General features: G+C 47.2%; 1 protein-coding gene across 1 annotated transcript in view; it reads left to right on the forward strand.

The window, feature by feature from the left end:
• Positions 1-25427, forward strand: part of LOC142292300 (N-acetylated-alpha-linked acidic dipeptidase 2-like) — a 122568-nt gene that overhangs the window by 26076 nt on the left and 71065 nt on the right. Inside the window, exons 6-9 of the mRNA XM_075337571.1 lie at positions 7383-7569; positions 11335-11428; positions 15084-15176; positions 17485-17570. Coding sequence (XP_075193686.1) covers positions 7383-7569; positions 11335-11428; positions 15084-15176; positions 17485-17570 — 460 coding nt within the window. The remainder of the gene's footprint in view (positions 1-7382; positions 7570-11334; positions 11429-15083; positions 15177-17484; positions 17571-25427) is intronic.

The raw sequence follows: 25427 nt of genomic DNA on the forward strand, positions 1-25427 counted from the left end.
TGCCACCTTTCACCACAACCCGTGTGTGGCGTCACAAACTGAATACGGCCAAGGCCGTACAACTACGTCCCCCTTTACATTTGGCGTGTCCGCATGACCCCCGCGTCCGGAGGATCCCTCGAGCCACACAGCGGGACGGATCCGAGCAGCCCGGCTGCTACAGGCGTGGGAGCGGCACAACCGCATAAATGTTCACACCCCATGTATATCTGGACTGATAATCATCTCATGTATAAAATATTCAATACACACAGAGGCTCATACAGTATACACCAACATGTTTATACGCACACACACAACAGCATCTGAATAAATTAGAATATCATCATAAAGTTAATTTATTTCAGTAATTCAATTCAAAAAGGGAAACGCAAATATTATATAGAGACATTACACACAGAAGGATCTATTCCTATATATTATATAGAGTCATTACACACAGAGGGATCTATTCCTATATATTATATAGAGTCATTACACACAGAGGGATCTATTCCTATATATTATATAGAGTCATTACACACAGAGGGATCTATTCCTATATATTATATAGAGTCATTACACACAGAGGGATCTATTCCTATATATTATATAGTCATTACACACAGAGGGATCTATTCCTATATATTATATAGAGTCATTACACACAGAGGGATCTATTCCTATATATTATATAGAGTCATTACACACAGAAGGATCTATTCCTATATATTATATAGAGTCATTACACACAGAGGGATCTATTCCTATATATTATATAGAGTCATTACACACAGAGGGATCTATTCCTATATATTATATAGAGTCATTACACACAGAGGGATCTATTCCTATATATTATATATAGTCATTACACACAGAGGGATCTATTCCTATATATTATATAGAGTCATTACACACAGAAGGATCTATTCCTATATATTATATAGAGTCATTACACACAGAAGGATCTATTCCTATATATTATATAGAGTCATTACACACAGAGGGATCTATTCCTATATATTATATAGAGTCATTACACACAGAGGGATCTATTCCTATATATTATATAGAGTCATTACACACAGAGGGATCTATTCCTATATATTATATAGTCATTACACACAGAGGGATCTATTCCTATATATTATATAGAGTCATTACACACAGAGGGATCTATTCCTATATATTATATAGAGTCATTACACACAGAGGGATCTATTCCTATATATTATATAGAGTCATTACACACAGAAGGATCTATTCCTATATATTATATAGAGTCATTACACACAGAAGGATCTATTCCTATATATTATATAGAGTCATTACACACAGAGAGATCTATTCCTATATATTATTTAGAGTCAATACACACAGAGGGATCTATTCCTATATATTATATAACCTCTTAAATGTATTACTTAGAAAATGACTGATGTGTTCAATACTTATTTCACTCTCTATATAGCACTATTATATTCCACAACATTTTACAGAAATCATAATCTCTGTCCCTATTGGAGCTCACAATCTAAATTCCCACGTAGACATGTCCATTTTTCTCCGGCATCACGGGTGTCACACGGAACGCAAACAGACCACACGGAGGTGTCCCGTGTGACACGCACCAGAGAAAACACACGTGTCTGAGAAAAAAATAACAAATCTTTACTCACCTTCTCCTGCCCTGCAGTCTCTGCCGCTGCTGTCACTTGCTGCCGACCGCCGCTCATTATGCTCATTGCATATTCACTTCACTGCGGCCGGAAGCAGCAGCAGCGGGGAGTCGGCAGGACCGGAGACCGAAGATCAGCACCACGGACAGCAGCGCCAGGGACAGGTGAGCAGAAAGTTCCCGTTCTCCGTGTGTCATCACGGATAACACACGGAGAATACACGTGTGCCATCAACATGGGTCACGGAGGGCAATATGCACCTCTGACACGTCCGTGAGAAAAGTGCGTGATTTTCACGGACGTGTGAAAGAGGCCTTAAGGAAAATCGGGACCCTCTTAAAGAATCCGACACCTGCGGTAAAAAACGCAGCAAAATCCGCATACAGTTTTACTGCAGTTTGCTGCGGATTTTTACCATTATCCATGCAGAAAAGAAGTGACAATCTTATTAATTCCGCAGTGGAAAATCCGTGGGTATAAAAAAAACAGTGTGCGCACAGCATTTTTTAATACCCATAGGATTTGCTGGGAAATGACTGCAGCAATGTTAGACACATTTTCTGTAGCAAATCCGCGGCATGCGCACATACCCTAAGGCTATGTGCCCACGCTGCGGAAAATGCGCGGATTTTGCCGCGGATTTCCCAAAAATCTGCAGCTCAGGCACTTCCCAGCCATTTCTATGGCATTTTGGAAATGCTGTGCCCACGCTGCGGATTTCGTGCGGATTTTGATCCGGAAAAATCTGCAACATGTCCATTATTGTTGTGGATTTTCATCCGGATTTTTGCTTTAAAATTGGGGGGAAAAAAAAAATCCGCACCCAAATCCGCGGCAATTCCGCGGTAAATCTGCGGCAAATCCGCACCTTTGAAAAGGTGCGGATTTTGAGGGAAAGCTGCGGATTTTGATGCAGAAAAATCCGCAGCTACATTCTCCCGTGGACACATAGCCTTAGGCTATGTGTCCACGGGAGAATGTAGCTGCGGATTTTTCTGCATCTAAATCCGCAGCTTTCCCGCAAAATCCGCAGGTGCGGATTTGCCGCAGATTTGATGCGAATTTTGCGTTTTGTTTTTTTTTTCAGTTTTAAAGGCAAAATCCGGATGAAAATCCGCAACAATAAGGCTATGTGCCTATGCTGCGGAAAATGCGCGGATTTTGCCGCGGATTTCTCGCGGATTTACCGCGGATTTCCCGAAAATCTGCAGCAGCGGCACTTCCCAGCCATTTCTATGGCATTTTGGAAATGCTGTGTCCATGCTGCGGATTTTTCCGCGGCGGATTTGCCGCGGATTTTGATCCGGAAAAATCTGCAACATGTCAATTATTGTTGCGGATTTTGATCCGGATTTTGGCTTCAGAATTGGGAAAATAAAAAATACGCGGCAAATCCGCACCTTTGAAAAGGTGCGGATTTGCCGGGAAAGTCGCGGATTTTCATGCAGAAAAATCCGCAGCAACATTCTACCGTGGGCACATAGCCTAATTGACATGTTGCAGATTTTTACAGACCAAATTCCGCACGAAATCCGCTGCGGAAAAATCCGCAGCATGGGCACAGCATTTCCAAAATGCCATAGAAATGGCTGGGAAGTGCCTGAGCTGCAGATTTTCAGGAAATCCGCGGCTTTTCCGCGAGAAATCCGCGGCAAAATCCGCGCCTTTTCCGCAGCGTGGACACATAGCCTAAAGGGTACTTTACACACTGCGACATCGCTAGCGATCTCATTAGCGATGTGAAATTCTAGATCACAAGTGCGATCTTCCGAGATCGCACATAAGTCATTTTACGCATGTGCGATCTCAAAAGATCGCACTTGCGATCTAGAATTTCACATCGCTAACGAGATCGCTAGCGATGTCGCAGTGTGTAAAGTACCCTTAAGGCTATGTGCCCACGGGACTCCGTATCTGCGGATTTTTCTGCATCAAAATCCGCAGCTTTCCCCCGGAATCCGCACCTTTTCATAGGTGCGGATTTGACGCGGATTTTGTTGCGGATGTTGCGTTTTTTGTTTTTTTTTATTCAATTGAATAGGCGAAATCCGCAACAATAATTGACATGCTGCAGATTTTTCCGCACGATTTCCGCTGTGGAAAAATCCGCAGCATGGGCACAGCATTTCCCAAATTCCATAGAAATGGCTGGGGAGTTCCTGTGCTGCAGATTTCTGGAAAATCCGCGGCTTTTCCGCAGCGTGGGCACATAGCCTTATAGTGAGGGAAGAAACTAGAGCACTGTGACGAAATCCATGCAAATATGGGGAGAACACACAGATGCTGTTGCCCGCAGTGAAGGACGACCATTCAAAAGAGGATCCGAGGAGGCAGCAGTTAGTAGGGAGTTTGGTCTGGTCGCCGGACCAGGGTCCTGTAAATCTTTTTTTGCTCACTTCTATGTATTGCACAGCACATTCCTATACACGATCCTTCACAAGCTTTAATCCTGGAGCTTTCCTCATCCATCCTCCCTCTTATCCTCCTCTCACCAGTCATTTCGGGAATGTGCAATGAAAGTAAAGACTAATGGATATAATCCGCCCCCACTATGCGCTGTGCAGGGACGGAGCAGGTGACGGGTCTCACCACTAGATCTGCTGATGCCTCCTTACATCGGGGTTTTCGGCTAATTACTCCAGGAATGTGGTATCCGCCGCTCCGCCCCAGGACCGTCCACCCCCCCCCACCCCCGCTGTGTCAGCAGCGGGAGGGGGGCAGAGCTGGCGGCCGGTCAGCACATTGCTTTGGTTATTCCTTAGCTGGTCCAATGGTCGAGTGATGTTAATGAATATCCCAAATAACACACGGTGCAAAAATACAATAATATACTACCAATAGGGAACGTGCCGTTATATTTATTCTTATGTAGCACATGGCAAGTCAAAAAGTATGTGAACCCCCCCAGAGTTTATGTAGGTGTTTGCTGGCTCATCTGCTGGCTGAGCGGGCGTCCTGGCCGGCGTGTGCTGGCTGAGCGGGCGTCCTGGCCGGCATGTGCTGGCTGAGCGGGCGTCCTGGCCGGCGTGTGCTGGCTGAGCAGGCGTCCTGGCCGGCATGTGCTGGCTGAGCAGGCGTCCTGGCCGGCGTGTGCTGGCTGAGCAGGCGTCCTGGCAGGCATGTGCTGGCTGTGCAGGCGTCCTGGCCGGCGTGTGCTGGCTGAGCAGGCGTCCTGGCAGGCGTGTGCTGGCTGAGCAGGCGTCCTGGCAGGCATGTGCTGGCTGTGCAGGCGTCCTGGCCGGCATGTGCTGGCTGAGCAGGCGTCCTGGCCGGCATGTGCTGGCTGAGCAGGCGTCCTGGCCGGCATGTGCTGGCTGAGCAGGCGTCCTGGCCGGCATGTGCTGGCTGAGCAGGCGTCCTGGCCGGCATGTGCTGGCTGAGCAGGCGTCCTGGCCGGCATGTGCTGGCTGAGCAGGGGTCCTGGCCGGCATGTGCTGGCTGAGCAGGCGTCCTGGCCGGCATGTGCTGGCTGAGCAGGCGTCCTGGCCGGCATGTGCTGGCTGAGCAGGCGTCCTGGCAGGCATGTGCTGGCTGAGCAGGCGTCCTGGCCGGCGTGTGCTGGCTGTGCAGGCGTCCTGGCCGGCATGTGCTGGCTGTGCAGGCGTCCTGGCCGGCGTGTGCTGGCTGAGCAGGCGTCCTGGCAGGCATGTGCTGGCTGTGCAGGCGTCCTGGCAGGCATGTGCTGGCTGAGCAGGCGTCCTGGCCGGCGTGTGCTGGCTGAGCAGGCGTCCTGGCCGGCGTGTGCTGGCTGAGCAGGCGTCCTGGCCGGCATGTGCTGGCTGAGCAGGCGTCCTGGCCGGCGTGTGCTGGCTGTGCAGGCATCCTGGCCGGCATGTGCTGGCTGAGCAGGCGTCCTGGCCGGCGTGTGCTGGCTGAGCAGGCGTCCTGGCCGGCATGTGCTGGCTGAGCAGGCGTCCTGGCCGGCATGTGCTGGCTGAGCAGGCGTCCTGGCCGGCATGTGCTGGCTGAGCAGGCGTCCTGGCCGGCATGTGCTGGCTGAGCAGGCGTCCTGGCCGGCATGTGCTGGCTGAGCAGACGTCCTGGCCGGCATGTGCTGGCTGAGCAGGCGTCCTGGCCGGCATGTGCTGGCTGAGCAGGCGTCCTGGCCGGCATGTGCTGGCTGAGCAGGCGTCCTGGCCGGCATGTGCTGGCTGAGCAGGCGTCCTGGCCGGCATGTGCTGGCTGAGCAGGCGTCCTGGCCGGCATGTGCTGGCTGTGCAGACCTCCTGGCCGGCATGTGCTGCCTGTGCGGGCGTCCTGGCAGGCATGTGCTGGCTGTGCGGGCGTCTTGGCAGGCATCTGCTGGCTGTGCGGGCGTCTTGGCAGGCATCTGCTGGTTGTGCAAGCGTCCTGGCCGGCATGTGCTGGCTGGGCAGGCGTCCTGGCAGGCATGTGCTGGCTGTGCAGGTGTCGCGGGCGGGGAGGGCGCTGCGCTCACCCTCCTGCTCGGGTCCGGCTGCTGCTGCTGCTCGCTCGTTCGGTGACTCGAGCGGCACTCCTCACCCGTGAGTGAAAGGGCTGGTTTGGTTTGGGGATATTGTCCGTGACGCCACCCATGGTTTGTGATGAGGTTGGGACACCACCGCTGCTCTGTACGGGGATCCCGGGAGCGTTGACAGGGAGCAGCTGAGATGTTTTCTCCCCTCCGTGGGTAGGGGGGGTTTTGGTGGTCCCGGGGCCCGGTGGTGGAGGTCGGAAGGTGGGTTGCGGGGCCTGGCCGGGTGCAGGGTCGCAGGGCAGCGCAGTGCCAAATGGCACGGTGGTACTTACTCAGCCAGTAACGCACACGGAGTCTCTGGTAAAACAAACGGCTGGATGGACGAGTCCCACAGACGGCTGCGGCAGTCACTCCCGGTAGGTTGGCGGTAACTGTCTCTCCCTGCACCGGTGTTCTGTTCTCGGCCCCAATGGCTTCCCACTGGTAGCCCGCTCCCCAGCGGTATGTTGGCTAAGGGAGCTCTTCCTTTGCCCGCAGGCTCTGGCCCTTGAAGCTCTAGCTCTGGCGGTAGCTTTATCTCCTTAATGGTTTGGACAGTTGCCTTCAGTTGGGTCTTTACTGCTGGGAAACCCCGGAGGTTCCCGTCGCTGACGGATTTGACCGGTTTTACGGCGACTCCTAGCCTGGTCGGGGTCCGTAGGCCCTGCCGGATGGTGCTGGCTTCTCTTCGCTCCCCGGTTCGGTACCGGTGGGCCACCGCCCGTCCCCGGTCCTCACGGTTGTGCGTCAATCGGCCTCTCCTGCAGACGGTCACCACCGTCTGCCAACCTTGCTGTCAGGTGCCCGGCCAGTCAGTTCCTCCACTACTACTTCCTCACTCTACAACTCCTAAGACTGATCTGTCTTCCTTTTCCCGCCTCCAGGACTGTGAACTCCTCGGTGGGTGGAGCCAACTGCCTGGCTCCGCCCCACCTGGTGTGGACATCAGCCCCTGGAGGGAGGCAACAAGGATTTGTGTCTGACCTTGATGTTCCTAACCGGGGATGTAGGGTGTGTTGTTGCAGTACCTGTGACGTCCTGGCAGGCATCTGCTGGCTGTGCAGGCGTCCCGGCAGGCATCTGCTGCTGGCTGTGCAGTTGTCCTGGCAGGCATGTGCTGGTGGCTGTGCAGTTGTCCTGGCAGGCATCTGCTGCTGGCTGTGCAGGCGTCCTGGCAGGCATCTGCTGGCAGATCATCATTAGTCTTTATGTTTGAGATACTCATTGAATCTGTATTTCCGCAGGTGAAAAATGCTATACTGGCAGGAGCCAAAGGGATCATCCTGTTCTCCGATCCGGCTGATTACTGCTCTCCGGGGGTAGAGCCCTATCCTGATGGTTGGAACCTTCCAGGTGGTGGTGCCCAACGTGGTAATGTCCTTAATCTTAATGGCGCAGGGGATCCTCTAACACCAGGTTATCCTGCAAAAGGTGAGTGTATGGGATGAAATTGAAGCAGAAACCTTTTTATGAGTGGAGTGGCCATGTGATGACTGCTGGAACCAGCGAGCAGAGCCGAATCCTGACAGTGAGTTTATTACACGCTGTTAGGATTGGGCTACAGGGCTTCATTTTATAATTTAAATGCCTTGTCCAGGTTTGAAATGAACATCTGCAGTGACTGTAGGTGACTCCAGGCTTCTGAATTCTCACAGCGCGCTTTGCACACTTTTAGGATTCTCCTATGCTGGTGGCGAGAGTGGACGGTTATGTGAGCACAAGGTTGTATACTTCCGGACACATTCCGACTAGACGTGTCCCGCCTTACTGAATTCATTTTCATTGAGCGAGGACATACATGTATGTAAATTGCATACTTGCGGTTTTGTGTTCTCCCACTGTCACCACCGGCACCAGAGAATACTGACCGCATGCAGTGTGCACACTGTGAGAATTCAGAAGTTTGCAGTCACATAACGCGACTTCAGACATTCACCACAAACTTGTTCTCTCCCCTTTTAATGCTCCTAACATAAATGAAAACATAGTAAACTTTAACTTGCCAGACAGCACAACACTTTATTACCATAGCCTTGTATCACGTAATCTTACGAGTTATGGATTGTTACATGTATACAGGATCAGAACCAATAACTAAACAAGAATGCATCACCAGAACCACCAGCAGTACAGAAATACAGCATCACAACCCTCATCATACATATTTACATTACCAGAACCACCAGTAGTACAGAAATACATTACCAGAATGACCAGCAATACAGAAATACATCACCAGAACCACTTGCAGTACAGAAATACATAATTAGAACCACCAACAGTACAGAAATACATCACAAGAACCACCATCAATACACAAATAAATCTCCGAAAGCACCCTCTCTACATGGTACATCAATTGTAATGTCAGGCCAGACCCATATCCCCATGTGTCGCCTGAACCTACAACTCACAGTATGTCCTTAACAATTGTAAGTAGATACTGGGAGTTGTTGTTATCAGTCATCTTCAGACTGTGGCTCATACAGGAACCACAGTACTGATGAAAATTTGGTCAGTATCACAAATCATTTAAATCCAGCTACCTTTATAGATGACGTAGTCTCTGATCGCAGTCATTCTTTTTCTTTTCTTCATCTTGTCCAGACACCATGATGACTTTTCACATTAACGGCTCATCTCTGCAGACTTCTATCTTTTCCGGTCTTCTGCAGCACATCCCGACACAATGCCCTTAAAAATAGCAGAGTGATATTAATGCTCCTGAATAATATCGGCCCTACGCGTCCCTTCCTCAGCATACTGTCCCCTCCTGGCTGTACCCTTATACTGTCCCAACATGCTGCCCCCTCTCCATACCACACCCCACGCCACTCATTGTCTATTCTGTGCCCCCTCCCATTTTTCTCCTCAAATACTGTCTCCTCACTACCTCCACACTCATCCCCATAATGTGTTTATATATATATTCCTCCCTCGCTTCGGATACTGTGTCCTAAAATTTACCCCCTCGCTCCCTATACTATCCTGAAATGTCTCCCCCCTCGCTCCTCATACTATGTCCTAAAATCCTCCTCACTTCCCATACTGTCTCTTTACGACCTCCATACTCATCCCCCCTCACTACTCATACTATGTTCACATACATTCCCCCCACCTCGCTCCCCATATTGTGTCCTCAAATTCCTTCCCCCAGTTTCTTCCCATATAGTGTCCACATACACATCTCCCCTCACTCCTGTTAATGTGTCCATATACATTCCCTCACCTCTTTGTCCATACTGTGCAATCAAATTTCTGCCCTCTTCTCTACTAAGTATAATAAATCTTCAACATTTTCAGCTCCACTGTAGCACTTACCAGTGTTGCTGTCTGCTGCCGCTGTAGCACCGAGGAGTGATGTCAGCAGCGTGATGAGCTGACCTGATCACGCTGCTGACGTCGCCCTGATCCGGACGTGCTGGCGGTGAGGGCTTGAAGTGTACTTTCGTCTGACTCCACAGATTCCGCTACTGTTTTTGAGGCAGCAAAGTTCCCATAAAAACAGTTTTTCGAGCTATCAATACAGACTCCAACAATTAGTAAAGCTTAAATGTCAATGTCTAACCTGAGAATCTGCCCTGGCGAAAAGGGTTAAAGGGTTTTTCCCACTTTCATAAATGGGTATTTTTGGATAGGTATTGCAAATACAAACAATTTTTTGCAATTTATTGCTTCTTACATTTTTCAGCCGTTTGAGATATTAGCAGTTTTCTTGTCTTTACCTGCTTTGGAGACCGCTGCTAGACATCAGAACATGCGCAGTACTTATAAGGTATTGTCTTTAGCGTTTATAAGCACTTGTTTTGAAGCTGGGCAGTATCGCTCCGGTTTTAGCACAGTGCTTATAAACTAGACAGCAGCGGTGATTGGTCTGCAAGGCAACGAGGTATAAACAACAGAAGTTTTAATATCTTAAGAACGGTTGCAAATTTTGTTATACTGTAAATTCCAAAAGTGCTTGTATTTACCAGCATGTCCTTTAAATCAAAATTCCATGCAAAGTCAAGTGAATTGAATATACATTTTGCCTTCTATGCCCTAGGTTAGGAATAAACCTACCTGCAACCATGGTTGAATTTGGAAAACTACTCGATGCAATTTTTTTTGTGGGGGAGGGGAAGTGTCAGTTTTGATGAGCACCATGTAATGGTGTCTGTGTAATGAGGTGGGGGTCAAGGCTACACTACCCTTGCAGAAGTGGCTGGCACACCGAAAGCTTTATTATATGTATGTTTGCACTGTGTATTTTGGTAAATGGCCACAAGGTGGCGAGGTGGCCTATTGATTGTTTTCCTGACACTCGTAGTTAGGAAGGGGTTAAGTGAAAGGTGGAGAGTCAGGATATAAATAGGACAAGATGTAGAAGAAGGGTAGGAGAGTCCCCAGTAGGCAAAAGAGAGAAGAAGCTTAAACTATTTGAATATAGAAGATCCTAAGGGTCAACCCTTTGACACCGGACACACGGGGTCCTGCTCTTAAGGGTCCGCTTTGAGTCCGGTAAGTCGGGGTGGCGTCAGTCTTTTCTGGATTGAAACAACATACGAATTTCCCTGTGAGACCGAAGGTCAGTGGACTATTAAAGGAGAAGAGTAGGTTCTGGCCAGAAGCACGGGCGGAGGAGTGTTGTCGCAATAAGCCCCTTTAATAGCGTAAGCTAAATCACTGTGGGTGGGATGGAGTGGCGAAAGGACTTTTTGAAGCGGCTCGTGCAGTGTGACGTCAGACAAGAGTATGAGGGGCCTAGTTGAATTCGAAGAAGCTCAGGTGCCAGGAAAGCGGTCGGCCGGTAAATTTAATTATGGAACGGAGTCTGGAGGGAACCCCGTCGGGACCAGATGCGGTGCCCGTGTCATGCGAGCTGAAAGCATCCCTGTTGGGAAGCAAGTAAAGTTCTGCTGTTTAAAAGAAGTGAATCTGTGTCTGATTCATTGACTCAGTGGAAGAGAGGACGGTGGCGAAAGCGTCCATGAAGTGGAGCGGCGACCGGGACGCAAGGGTTACCGGACGGCTGCGCTGCGGCGTCGAAGCCCCTGTACACACGACTACCACGGTCTGCCCAGCTGCCCTACATGTGTAGTAGCTGATTCTTCTTTCTTTTAAACCTCTTATTGTTTAGTGTGAATCCACTAATGAATGTAATTGCTTTTCCATGTTCGGGGATCTGTGGTTGATCATGATCTCCTCTCCCGGCAGACTTTATGTACAGATACCAGGCAGATGAAGGGGTCGGACTTCCCAGCATTCCCGTCCATCCTATAGGATATCATGACGCAGAACAAATACTAAGGTATGCTCAAAACGAGAGTTGTGCAATTTCGGACACAAAATTTTCCGGTGCTTTGTTGACTTCATTAGGCACCTGCTCTGCTCTGGTTATGCCTCGAAGCGCGTCGTGACATCCGAGCTTGCGTCACACCACGTGGTCACGTTTGCTGGCGGACATCATAATGGCAGAACGTGCTTCAAATGTCACGATGTGACTACAAGTGTCAAGCAGACCTCTCAACACTCACATGAGTCTGATGCCTGTGTGGCGCCCCTGAGGCTTCAGGCACCACAGGGTATTACACCTTCCTTTAGGGGTAATATCTATTTTGGGTTTGGAGGGGGATAACTACTGGTATTTTCCCAAAACCACTCACACAAAATAATAAGATGCTTCCCACGGGGGGTTGGACTGGGGCAGACAGGGTAGTTAGCCATCACGAAGCATGGGACTTCCCAAGTCCGCTAGGACCATCACTGGGGGACGGCACCACTTGGGGTAGACGCAACCATCTCACTAGAGCAGACCTTCCCGGGCACAGCTTGGGATAACACCTAGCACTGACACAGGAGTTAGTGTCTCTCTTCTTCGTGGGCCCGTGGCTTGGAGCAGGAGGCGGTGACCACCGACTATCCGGGCTCGGCCGGAGCCCATCGTGGCAGAGACTGAACTACTTGTGAGTAAAAGACCTGAACCGCAGCCCCTGTCCCTGCCTTCCCTTTACCAGCGGGGACTACCGCCGACCCTCCGGCCTGTCCTCCATCTTCCTTCCCGGGGAATCCCGCTCCGCCTGTGGGGAGCGACACCATCCCAGCTGCGACCATTACCATCAGCCCCGGAGAGCAACACCCGCAGTGGCGGCCCATCTCTGGCCGCGGACCACAGGTGGCGTCATGATTCAAAATAGACTTCCCTAACCGTCACCCCCATCCTCCACCTCCAACTACCACCTCTATCCTGCTTACCACCCTCTATCTTCCCTTCCTGTACGCCTCGTGGCAACGTAACCGGGCCAAGCCTCCCCGTGACGACGCAGAGGATCCTCACCCCCGACCCGGCGACGAGTAGGTTAAAACACGTGCCCCGTGCGCAGCTACACCTGCACTCCTTAAAGTCCCTAGACTGGTCCTTCTCCTGTATGCCATCATGTGCCTAGGCCCTCAATAACACTGAAATGACCCTGGCTAGTGAAGGCAAAAGAGACACTAGTCTCCCCTCTACAATAAAACACCACAAGGAAGGTAAAACAAAGGTGGTGAAAAGCTCAGCAAATACTGTAGTTACAATAAATAGTATGTACATTAAAGGGAGAAACCCATTGAAGATGGTGAATTTGAATTTCAAAAGATACAGACTGATGGGCAGCAGCGTGACACCGATTAAGAGGGAAGGTATCACCTATATCATTCAAATTAAATTAAGCCTAGATAATATTTTTTTTTCTGATCTGGTTTCATAAAAAACTGATCAGCACCTCCTCACAGACTAAAGCAAGTGTGAACAGGTACAAGCTGCTGTGACTGCATGTTATCAGTCATTGTACAGGAGGAGAAGGTGAGCTGTGACATCACCTATTGTGAATGGTGGATCCTGTGTTATCTGCTTTATATAGATGTGTTATCAGACTTTGTAAAGGGGAGGAGGTGAGCTGTGACATCTATGGTGAATGGTGGATCCTGTGTTGTCTCCTGTATATAGAGGGGTTATCAGTCATTGTACAGGAGGAGGAGGAGGGGATCTGTGATAACACAGGATCCACCATTCACAATAGATGATATCACAGATCACCTCCTCCACCTCATGTACAATGACTGATAACCCCTCTATATACAGTAGATAACACAGGATCCACCATTCACAATAGATGATATCTACTGTATATAGAGGGGTTATCAGTCATTGCACATGAGGTGGAGGAGGTGAGTTGTGACATCACCTATGAATAATGGATACATTATCTACTGTATATATAGAGGTGTTATTAGTCATTGTTTAAGAGGAGGAGGTGAGCTGTGACATCACCTATTGTGAAAGGTGCATCTTGTGTCATCTGCTGTATAGAGGTGTTATCAGTCATTGTACATGAGGGGGAGGAGGTGATCTGTGACATCACATATGAATAATGGATACATTGTTATCTACTGTATATATAAAGGTGTTATTAGTCATTGTTTAAGAGGAGGAGGTGAACTGTGACATCACCTATTGTGAATGGTGGATTCTTTATCTAGTGTGTATACATTTATCAGTCATTGTACAGGAGGTGGAGGAGATGTGCTGTGGTATCACCTATTGTGAATGGTGGATACTGTTATCTACTGTATATAGAGGTGTTCTCAGTCATTGTACAGGAGGTGGAGGAGGTGAGCTGTGGTATCACCTATTGTGAATGGTGGATTCTTTATCTAGTGTGTATACATTTATCAGTCATTGTACAGGAGGTGGAGGAGGTGTGCTGTGGTATCACCTATTGTGAATGGTGGATACTGTTATCTACTGTATATAGAGGTGTTCTCAGTCATTGTACAGGAGGAGGAGGTGAGCTGTGACATCACCTATTGTGAATGGTGGATTCTTTATCTAGTGTGTATACATTTATCAGTCATTGTACAGGAGGTGGAGGAGGTGTGCTGTGGTATCACCTATTGTGAATGGTGGATACTGTTATCTACTGTATATAGAGGTGTTCTCAGTCATCGTACAGGAGGTGGAGGAGGTGAGCTGTGGTATCACCTATTGTGAATGGTGGATACTGTTATCTACTGTATATAGAGGTGTTCTCAGTCATTGTACAGGAGGTGGAGGAGGTGAGCTGTCATATCACCTATTGTGAATGGTGGATACTGTTATCTACTGTATATAGAGGTGTTCTCAGTCATTGTACAGGAGGAGGAGAAGGTGAGCTGTCATATCACCTATTGTGAATGGTGGATACTGTTATCTACTGTATATAGAGGTGTTCTCAGTCATCGTACAGGAGGTGGAGGAGGTGAGCTGTGGTATCACCTATTGTGAATGGTGGATACTGTTATCTACTGTATATAGAGGTGTTATCAGTCATTGTGCAGGAGGAGGAGGAGAAGGTGAGCTGTGGTATCACCTATTGTGAATGGTGGATACTGTTATCTACTGTATATAGAGGTGTTATCAGTTATTGTGCAGGAGGAGGAGGTGAGCTGTGACATCACCTATTGTGAATGGTGGATCCTGTGTTGTATACTGCATATAGAGGTGTTTTCTTTATTGTAATCCTGTCTGTGATGATAATGAGGTAACAGATATGAGAAGTGATCTCTACTGGACAGAAAGCACCATGTATAAATACTGATTAAGATAAACATATTTTGAAGGTTATTTTGTGGTATTGTTTATGCGTTAACATAAAAGCTTGATTTACACAATTGGTTTCTTTTTGCTGATTCTTTTCCTTTAAAGTGATTTTTCCCTACTGGACAACCCGTGCTTAACAGCTAAACTGTACATCATAAAATAAAGCAGAGCCGTATACTCCCCTCCCCGGATTAGCGCCATTCCTCCTATATCAGTGGCGTGCCACATGACCGCTGCAGCCAATCAGGGGCCTGTGCTTTCCCGTCAGAGGGGGGAGTCCGGATTTCCTCCATTAATTGAGCTCTAGATGTTGCAGCTAATCATGTCACGTATCCTCTTCCTGCAGGTTGATGGGAGGTCCGGCATCACCAGCCTCATGGAAAGGAAATCTCAATGTCTCCTATAACATCGGACCTGGATTTTTAGGGGTCTCCAACCGGTAAACCCAAATCTCTGTCTATTTTATCGTTAATTTTTTGAAAATTAGGAAAATTAAAAGGGAACACAACAAAAATGACACAATATGTGATGGAAACAGTAGAGCAGATCATCCATGTGGCCGTTTCTGGTACTGCAGGCCCCATGCACATAACTACACCTGCAGTACCAGAGACGCCCACACGAGGAGCTGTTTATGGCACTTCTGGGGTCCGATTATCATCACAATGGCTATCAATGTTGCATTATGGAAGACCCCTTTAAACGAATTGATCCTTGAGACTCCATCTTTTTGAATATATAATGTCAGTAAAACATCTTGCCTAATCAGCATTTGGTGACCAGGTGTTTAAAGGGTTACTCCAATATTCAAGATCCTATCCCAATATGTAGTAGGTGTAATAATAATAATAATATTAGCAAATATCTCCAATAAGAAATGTAGTATAGTTCTCCTGATTCACTGTCGCTTACCTCATGTGCAGGGCATTGCAGGAGCTTAGTAATAATAATATAATAATAATAAGAATATATTTATTCATTTATATAACACTATTAATTCCACAGCGCTTTACATGCATTGGCAACACTGTCCCCATTGGGGCTAGGTTCCCTATGAGTATGTTTTTGGAGTGTGGGAGGAAACCAACGCAAACACGGGGAGAACATACAAACTCCTTGCAGATGTTGTCCTTAGTGGGACTAGAACCCAGGACCCCAGCGCTGCAAGGCTGCCGTGCTAACCACTGAGCCCCCACAAGACTGCAGTGCTAACCACTGAGCCCCCACAAGACTGCAGTGCTAACCACTGAGCCCCTACAAGTCTGCAGTGCTAACCACTGAGCCCCCACAAGACTGCAGTGCTAACCACTGAGCCCCTACAAGACTGCAGTGCTAACCACTGAGCCCCCACAAGACTGCAGTGCTAACCACTGAGCCCCCACAAGACTGCAGTGCTAACCACTGAGCCCCCACAAGACTGCAGTGCTAACCACTGAGCCCCCACAAGACTGCAGTGCTAACCACTGAGCCCCCACAAGACTGCAGTGCTAACCACTGAGCCCCCACAAGACTGCAGTGCTAACCACTGAGCTCCCACAAGACTGCAGTGCTAACCACTGAGCCACCACAAGACTTCAGTGCTAACCACTGAGCCCCCACAAGACTGCAGTGCTACCCACTGAACCACCGTGCCGCGGTTATGGTCATGAATATAGTGATAGTTGGGTATCCATGGTTATGACCTCAAGCAGCTAACTAACTGTTACTATATATGTGTCCGTAACCATGGATACCTAAGCTGCAATGCCCTGCACATCAGGTAAGAGACATACCTAATCAGGAGACATTTCTAATTGGAGGTATTTGCTAATAGTATTGAAATTACACCTACTACATATTGGGATAGGATTTTGTAGATGGGCATACCCCTCTAAGGCAACTTTTGATTATTAGAAGTCCTCAAGTCCACAGAATGACTGATAACTATTAGAACTTATTGTGCAGTATAAATCTATTTACTTTATACTGGCATGGTATAGCGCTGTGTTTCCAGCGTACACGCCAAGTATACATCACTAACATGGCTGGAGAAGGGCCTGATATCTACTTCTTACGTCAAAGGTCAAGTCTCTGCCTTTGATGCTGGCTCACAAGCCGAGCCCACGCCTTTCCCTGCACATGAAGGCTGATCTGATCAGCCATCATCTGCCTCTAACAGGCGTGGGTGCATCGGAGAAAAAAAAATCGAGACGTCAGAGTTACGGGGGGTTTTTTGGCTCTTCAACATGATGATAAAATACAATAAGAGGCGATCAAAACACTGCATCTATCCAAAATTGGTACAGGTAAAAACATCAGCTCAGGGAGCAAAAAATAAGCCGTCACTGAGCCCCACATCCTGAAAAATTAAAATGATGCAGTACTTGGAAAATGGTGCGCAATGCAAAAAAAAACAAAAAAAAACTTTTGACAAATTTCTGAATTTTTTAAATTAAAATAAAACACTACATGTTTGGTGTCTACGAACTTGCCCCGACCTGAGGAATCGTAATGTCAGGTCAGGTTTACCATATAGTGAGATCATGGTAAATAAAAAAAATTAATAATTGTGGAATTGCACTTTTTTTTTTTTTGCAATTTCACGCGGCGAAATTTATGCCGTCAGAGCTGGAAATGTTCCTGTGATAAAGGCTGCCGCTCCGCCATCACTTCTATGCACATGGAAAGGTTCATACAGCAGTTTTATTTTTGGGTGTGTAATTAATTATTCTTATCACATGTATTCATTATCTAAATTAACATTTCAGACAGGTCAGGATGCACGTGTACAGCAACAACGAGGTGACAAGGATTTATGATGTCATCGGCACCATCCGGGGAGCAGTGGAGCCGGGTATGTACCCAAAAAGATGGATGGTTCATGAAGTCATGATCCGAACGCTTGGTGCACAGTGGTGTGTAAGTCAGGATAATCATTAACAGTGAACATATAGAATCAACCTATATAAACACTTGAGTCACTGTGTACATACATTACATTACTGATCCTGAGTTACCTCCTGTATTATACTCCAGAGCTGCACTCACTATTCTGCTGGTGCAGTCACTGTGTACATACATTACATTACTGATCCTGAGTTACCTCCTGTATTATACTCCAGAGCTGCACTCACTATTCTGCTGGTGCAGTCACTGTGTACATACATTACATTACTGATCCTGTACTGATCCTGAGTTACAACCTGTATTATACTCCAGAGCTGCACTCACTATTCTGCTGGTGCAGTCACTGTGTACATACATTACATTACTGATCCTGTACTGATCCTGAGTTACTTCCTGTATTATACTCCAGAGCTGCACTCACTATTCTGCTGGTGCAGTCACTGTGTACATACATTACATTACTGATCCTGTACTGATCCTGAGTTACAACCTGTATTATACTCCAGAGCTGCACTCACTATTCTGCTGGTGCAGTCATTGTGTACATACATTACATTACTGATCCTGTACTGATCCTGAGTTACTTCCTGTATTATACTCCAGAGCTGCACTCACTATTCTGCTGGTGCAGTCACTGTATACATACATTACATTACTGATCCTGAGTTACCTCCTGTATTATACTCCAGAGCTGCACTCACTATTCTGCTGGTGCAGTCACTGTGTACATACATTACATTACTGATCCTGTACTGATCCTGAGTTACTTCCTGTATTATACTCCAGAGCTGCACTCACTATTCTGCTGGTGCAGTCACTGTGTACATACATTACATTACTGATCCTGTACTGATCCTGAGTTACTTCCTGTATTATACTCCAGAGCTGCACTCACTATTCTGCTGGTGCAGTCACTGTGTACATACATTACATTACTGATCCTGTACTGATCCTGAGTTACAACCTGTATTATACTCCAGAGCTGCACTCACTATTCTGCTGGTGCAGTCACTGTGTACATACATTACATTACTGATCCTGTACTGATCCTGAGTTACATCCTGTATTATACACCAGAGCTGCACTCACTATTCTGCTGGTGCAGTCACTGTGTACATACATTACATTACTGATCCTGTACTGATCCTGAGTTACAACCTGTATTATACTCCAGAGCTGCACTCACTATTGTGCTGGTGCAGTCACTGTGTAAATACATTACATTACTGATCCTGAGTTACCTCCTGTATTATACTCCAGAGCTGCACTCACTATTCTGCTGGTGCAGTCACTGTGTAAATACATTACATTACTGATCCTGAGTTACCTCCTGTATTATACTCCAGAGCTGCACTCACTATTCTGCTGGTGCAGTCACTGTGTACATACATTACATTACTGATCCTGAGTTACCTCCTGTATTATACTCCAGAGCTGCACTCACTATTCTGCTGGTGCAGTCACTGTGTACATAATTACATTACTGATCCTGTACTGATCCTGAGTTACAACCTGTATTATACTCCAGAGCTGCACTCACTATTCTGCTGGTGCAGTCACTGTGTACATACATTACATTACTGATCCTGTACTGATCCTGAGTTACAACCTGTATTATACTCCAGAGCTGCACTCACTATTCTGCTGGTGCAGTCACTGTGTACATACATTACATTACTGATCCTGTACTGATCCTGAGTTACAACCTGTATTATACTCCAGAGCTGCACTCACTATTCTGCTGGTGCAGTCATTGTGTACATACATTACATTACTGATCCTGTACTGATCCTGAGTTACTTCCTGTATTATACTCCAGAGCTGCACTCACTATTCTGCTGGTGCAGTCACTGTATACATACATTACATTACTGATCCTGAGTTACCTCCTGTATTATACTCCAGAGCTGCACTCACTATTCTGCTGGTGCAGTCACTGTGTACATACATTACATTACTGATCCTGTACTGATCCTGAGTTACTTCCTGTATTATACTCCAGAGCTGCACTCACTATTCTGCTGGTGCAGTCACTGTGTACATACATTACATTACTGATCCTGTACTGATCCTGAGTTACAACCTGTATTATACTCCAGAGCTGCACTCACTATTCTGCTGGTGCAGTCACTGTGTACATACATTACATTACTGATCCTGTACTGATCCTGAGTTACCTCCTGTATTATACACCAGAGCTGCACTCACTATTCTGCTGGTGCAGTCACTGTGTACATACATTACATTACTGATCCTGTACTGATCCTGAGTTACCTCCTGTATTATACTCCAGAGCGGCACTCACTATTCTGCTGGTGCAGTCATTGTGTACATACATTACATTACTGATCCTGTACTGATCCTGAGTTACTTCCTGTATTATACTCCAGAGCTGCACTCACTATTCTGCTGGTGCAGTCACTGTGTACATACATTACATTACTGATCCTGTACTGATCCTGAGTTACAACCTGTATTATACTCCAGAGCTGCACTCACTATTCTGCTGGTGCAGTCACTGTGTACATACATTACATTACTGATCCTGTACTGATCCTGAGTTACATCCTGTATTATACACCAGAGCTGCACTCACTATTCTGCTGGTGCAGTCACTGTGTACATACATTACATTACTGATCCTGTACTGATCCTGAGTTACAACCTGTATTATACTCCAGAGCTGCACTCACTATTGTGCTGGTGCAGTCACTGTGTAAATACATTACATTACTGATCCTGAGTTACCTCCTGTATTATACTCCAGAGCTGCACTCACTATTCTGCTGGTGCAGTCACTGTGTAAATACATTACATTACTGATCCTGAGTTACCTCCTGTATTATACTCCAGAGCTGCACTCACTATTCTGCTGGTGCAGTCACTGTGTACATACATTACATTACTGATCCTGAGTTACCTCCTGTATTATACTCCAGAGCTGCACTCACTATTCTGCTGGTGCAGTCACTGTGTACATACATTACATTACTGATCTTGAGGTACAACCTGTATTATACTCCAGAGCTGCACTCACTATTCTGCTGGTGCAGTCATTGTGTACATACATTACATTACTGATCCTGTACTGATCCTGAGTTACTTCCTGTATTATACTCCAGAGCTGCACTCACTATTCTGCTGGTGCAGTCACTGTGTACATACATTACATTACTGATCCTGTACTGATCCTGAGTTACAACCTGTATTATACTCCAGAGCTGCACTCACTATTCTGCTGGTGCAGTCACTGTGTACATACATTACATTACTGATCCTGTACTGATCCTGAGTTACCTCCTGTATTATACACCAGAGCTGCACTCACTATTCTGCTGGTGCAGTCACTGTGTACATACATTACATTACTGATCCTGAGTTACCTCCTGTATTATACTCCAGAGCTGCACTCGCTATTCTGCTGGTGCAGTCACTGTGTACATACATTACATTACTGATCCTGTACTGATCCGGAGTTACAACCTGTATTATACTCCAGAGCTGCACTCACTATTGTGCTGGTGCAGTCACTGTGTAAATACATTACATTACTGATCCTGAGTTACCTCCTGTATTATACTCCAGAGCTGCACTCACTATTCTGCTGGTGCAGTCACTTTGAACATACATTACATTACTGATCCTGTACTGATCCTGAATTACCTCCTGTATTATACTCCAGAGCTGCACTCACTATTCTGCTGGTGCAGTCACTGTGTACATACATTACATTACTGATCCTGTACTGATCCTGAGTTACCTCCTGTATTATACTCCTGAGCTGCACTCGCTATTCTGCTGGTGCAGTCACTGTGTACATACATTACATTACTGATCCTGTACTGATCCTGAGTTACTTCCTGTATTATACTCCAGAGCTGCACTCACTATTCTGCTGGTGCAGTCACTGTGTACATACATTACATTACTGATCCTGAGGTACAACCTGTATTATACTCCAGAGCTGCACTCACTATTCTGCTGGTGCAGTCACTTTGAACATACATTACATTACTGATCCTGTACTGATCCTGAATTACCTCCTGTATTATACTCCAGAGCTGCACTCACTATTCTGCTGGTGCAGTCACTGTGTACATACATTACATTACTGATCCTGTACTGATCCTGAGTTACCTCCTGTATTATACTCCTGAGCTGCACTCGCTATTCTGCTGGTGCAGTCACTGTGTACATACATTACATTACTGATCCTGTACTGATCCGGAGTTACAACCTGTATTATACTCCAGAGCTGCACTCACTATTCTGCTGGTGCAGTCACTGTGTAAATACATTACATTACTGATCCTGAGTTACATCCTGTATTATACTCCAGAGCTGCACTCACTATTCTGCTGGTGCAGTCACTGTGCACATACATTACATTACTGATCCTGAGTTACCTCCTGTGTTATACTCCAGAGCTGCACTCACTATTCTGCTGGTGCAGTCTCTGTGTACATACATTACATTACTTATCCTGTACTGATCCTGAGTTACCTCCTGTATTATACTCCAGAGCTGCACTCACTATTCTGCTGGTGCAGTCACTGTGTACATACATTACATTACTGATCCTGTACTGATCCTGAGTTACCTCCTGTATTATACTCCAGAGCTGCACTCACTATTCTGCTGGTGCAGTCACTGTGTACATACATTACATTACTGATCCTGTACTGATCCTGAGTTACAACCTGTATTATACTCCAGAGCTGCACTCACTATTCTGCTGGTGCAGTCACTGTGTAAATACATTACATTACTGATCCTGAGTTACCTCCTGTATTATACTCCAGAGCTGCACTCGCTATTCTGCTGGTGCAGTCTCTGTGTACATACATTACATTACTGAGCCTGTACTGATCCTGAGTTACCTCCTGTATTATACTCCAGAGCTGCACTCACTATTCTGCTGGTGCAGTCACTGTGTACATACATTACATTACTGATCCTGCACTGATCCTGAGTTACCTCCTGTATTATACTCCAGAGCTGCACTCACTATTCTGCTTGTGCAGTCACTGTGTACATGCATTACATTACTGATCCTGAATTACATACTGTATACTCCAGAGCTGCACTCACTATTCTGCAGGTTCAGTTTCTTCAGAGCTTTTGTTAGTAATCTATACTCTAGAAGCCAAGCACTGTAGGGTAATATGGGCTAAGCACTGTCTTGCTGTATTACAGGAGCCCAGTTGTTTAGTTGTACAGTTTGTTGACTTTCTAATATTGATCAGCAGCATTTTAAATGCAGCTCTGAAGTATAAAACAGTCTGTAAGTTAGTTCTGTCCAATGTATAATTATAAAGTTACTTACCTTTAATGATATAGCGCATGACATGGTGTTGTAATATTGACTGTTGATCAGGTAGGCACACATGGACACAGACATGTTGCCAGGACTAGCCGCAGCGCGATGTAAATCTGGCCAGATACCAAGGCCAGCCGTATTTGTAAGGGTAGAGTTGGGGTCTGCTCATTTTCCTCATCAGTTATTTTCTACACGTCTATATTTTCTTCAGCGCTCTATTGGGAGACCCAGACGATTGGGGTATAGCTACTGCCCTCCGGAGGCCACACAAAGCACTACACTAAAAAGTGCAAGGCCCCTCCCCTTCTGGCTATACCCCCCCGTGATATCACGGGTTCTCCAGTTTTAGCTTTGTGTGCGAAGGAGGTCAGACATCCATGCATAGCTCCACAGATTTTAGTCAGCAGTAGCTGCTGACTATGTCGGATGGAAGAAAAGAGGACACATATAGGGCCCCCAGCATGCTCCCTTCTCACCCGTGGATGGTGTTGTAAGGTTGAGGTACTTATTGCTAGTACAGAGGCCGGAGCCCACATGCTGTTTTCCTTCCCCATCCCCATGAGGGGCTCTGGGTGAAGTGGGATCTTACCGGTCTCCAGGCACAGAGACCGAGCTCCATCCACAGACCCAAAAGAACCTGCTGGATATGGAGCTGGGTATCGTCAGGGACAGGAGCAGGCATCCGACACGGTCGACAGTCCCAGATGGCCTAAGCGGGCTCGCTGGGATTAGCCCTCGACTCCATCACTGGTCAAGGTCCCAGCTGGAGTACTCTCTGGACGATAAGGCAGACGTAGCTGATCAGGACTCTGATCCTGAGACCGCTCTCAATCCGGATACACCGGATGGTGACGCTATAGTGAATAATCTCATTGCGTCCATCAACGAAAGGTTGGGTATTTCTCCCTCAACTCCGCCAGTGGAGGGGTCAGCTTCATAGCAAGAGAAATCTCTATTTCAGTATCTCAAGCGTATATTGAGTACTTGTTTAGCACTCTGACACCAGAGACGCAGTCCAGAAACGACACGCTTATCACGATAAGCGTGTCTCCGACCGTATTAATGAGACACGTGTCGCTCCCCCCTGACGTGGTCAAGCGCTAGACCCAGTATCCAAATGTGGATCCCCCAATCTCCATGCTTGCAGCTAGATCTATAGTTGTAGTGGTGGATAGGACTTCACTTCAAAATGCCATTGACAGGCAGATTGGCCTCTGGTTGCAATCTGTCTATGAAGCTATCGGCAGGTCGGTTGCTCCGGCAGTCGCAGCCGTGAAGGCACTCCAAGCTATTTCAGCTAGTATTGCGCAGGGGGTCGCTGTCACAGGTACTCTCGGTCCCAGCAGCGTCTTTAACTCGCAATGTCGGCATGGCGAATCATGCTGTTATTGCTGTCCGAGACTCTACGAGCCGGACGTCAGTGGCCTCCGCCAACTCCGTGTTTTTACGCAGAGGCTAGTAGTTGAGAGATTGGAACAGAGGCTGCTTCCAACGAAGTGCTTAACCAGGTTGCCTTTACCTAGTGATAGTCTGTTGGTAAGGGTTGAATGAAATCATTCAACTATCCAAGACGACTCAAAAAGCCCAGAAGGGCATAGATTCCTAGCGGGCTCAATCACGCCCGGGGAAGGCAGCCGGAGGAACCGCTACCAAAGCGTTTTCCTCATAATTTTCAGCCCTCTCACTCCGCAACCGCGGGGGGGCAGACTCCCCCGCTTTAGCGGCATTTACCTACCGCAGGTCAAGGGCCTGTGAGTGAGAGTCAGTTTGTTTTCAAACTACCGCACCGACCGAGCCGAGGCTCTTCTGCAGGCGGAAAGAGCGGTAATCCCTGTTCCTCTTCAGGAACCAGATACGCATTTTGCTCCGACCTGGTCGTGGTGCCAAAATAGGACGGCTCCTTCCGTCCCGTTCTGGAATTTATACTGCTTAACAAGCACGTGAAAACCAGGCGGTTCCGAATGTCATCACTCCGCTCCGTCATTGCCTCTCTGTCTCAAGGAGTTTTCCTAGCATCAATAGACATCAGGATGCTTATCTACACGTGCCGATTGCTCCGAGGCACCGGCATTGGCTACGATTCGTTATTAAAGACGAGAATATTTCGTTTCGTAGCCATACCCTTTGGCTGGCGACAGCCCCACGGGTGTTCACCAAGTTCGTGGCAGCAGAGGGAGCAGTCCCGCGCTCTCACGGTCACTCTGTGATCCTTTACTTGGGCAATCTACTGGTCAAGGCACTCTCCTTTAGAAGCATGCCAACACAACCTGAACATGGCGCTGGACCCTTCACAGAGTTTCGGGTGGGTCTTCAACTTTTCAAGGTTGAACCCAATCGCTGGCATCTCCTGGAGAGTTTTCACACTCTCTCAGCGATAGTGAAGCTTCCGCTGGACAAACAGCGTTCACTACAGACGAGGGGGCAGTCTCTCCTTCAAGGAGGCGCCTCATCCAGAGGCGAGTTTTTTTCACGCAGTTTCATCTG

The sequence above is a fragment of the Anomaloglossus baeobatrachus genome, chromosome 2 (assembly GCF_048569485.1).
Source record: "Anomaloglossus baeobatrachus isolate aAnoBae1 chromosome 2, aAnoBae1.hap1, whole genome shotgun sequence".
Taxonomy (NCBI): domain Eukaryota; kingdom Metazoa; phylum Chordata; class Amphibia; order Anura; family Aromobatidae; genus Anomaloglossus; species Anomaloglossus baeobatrachus.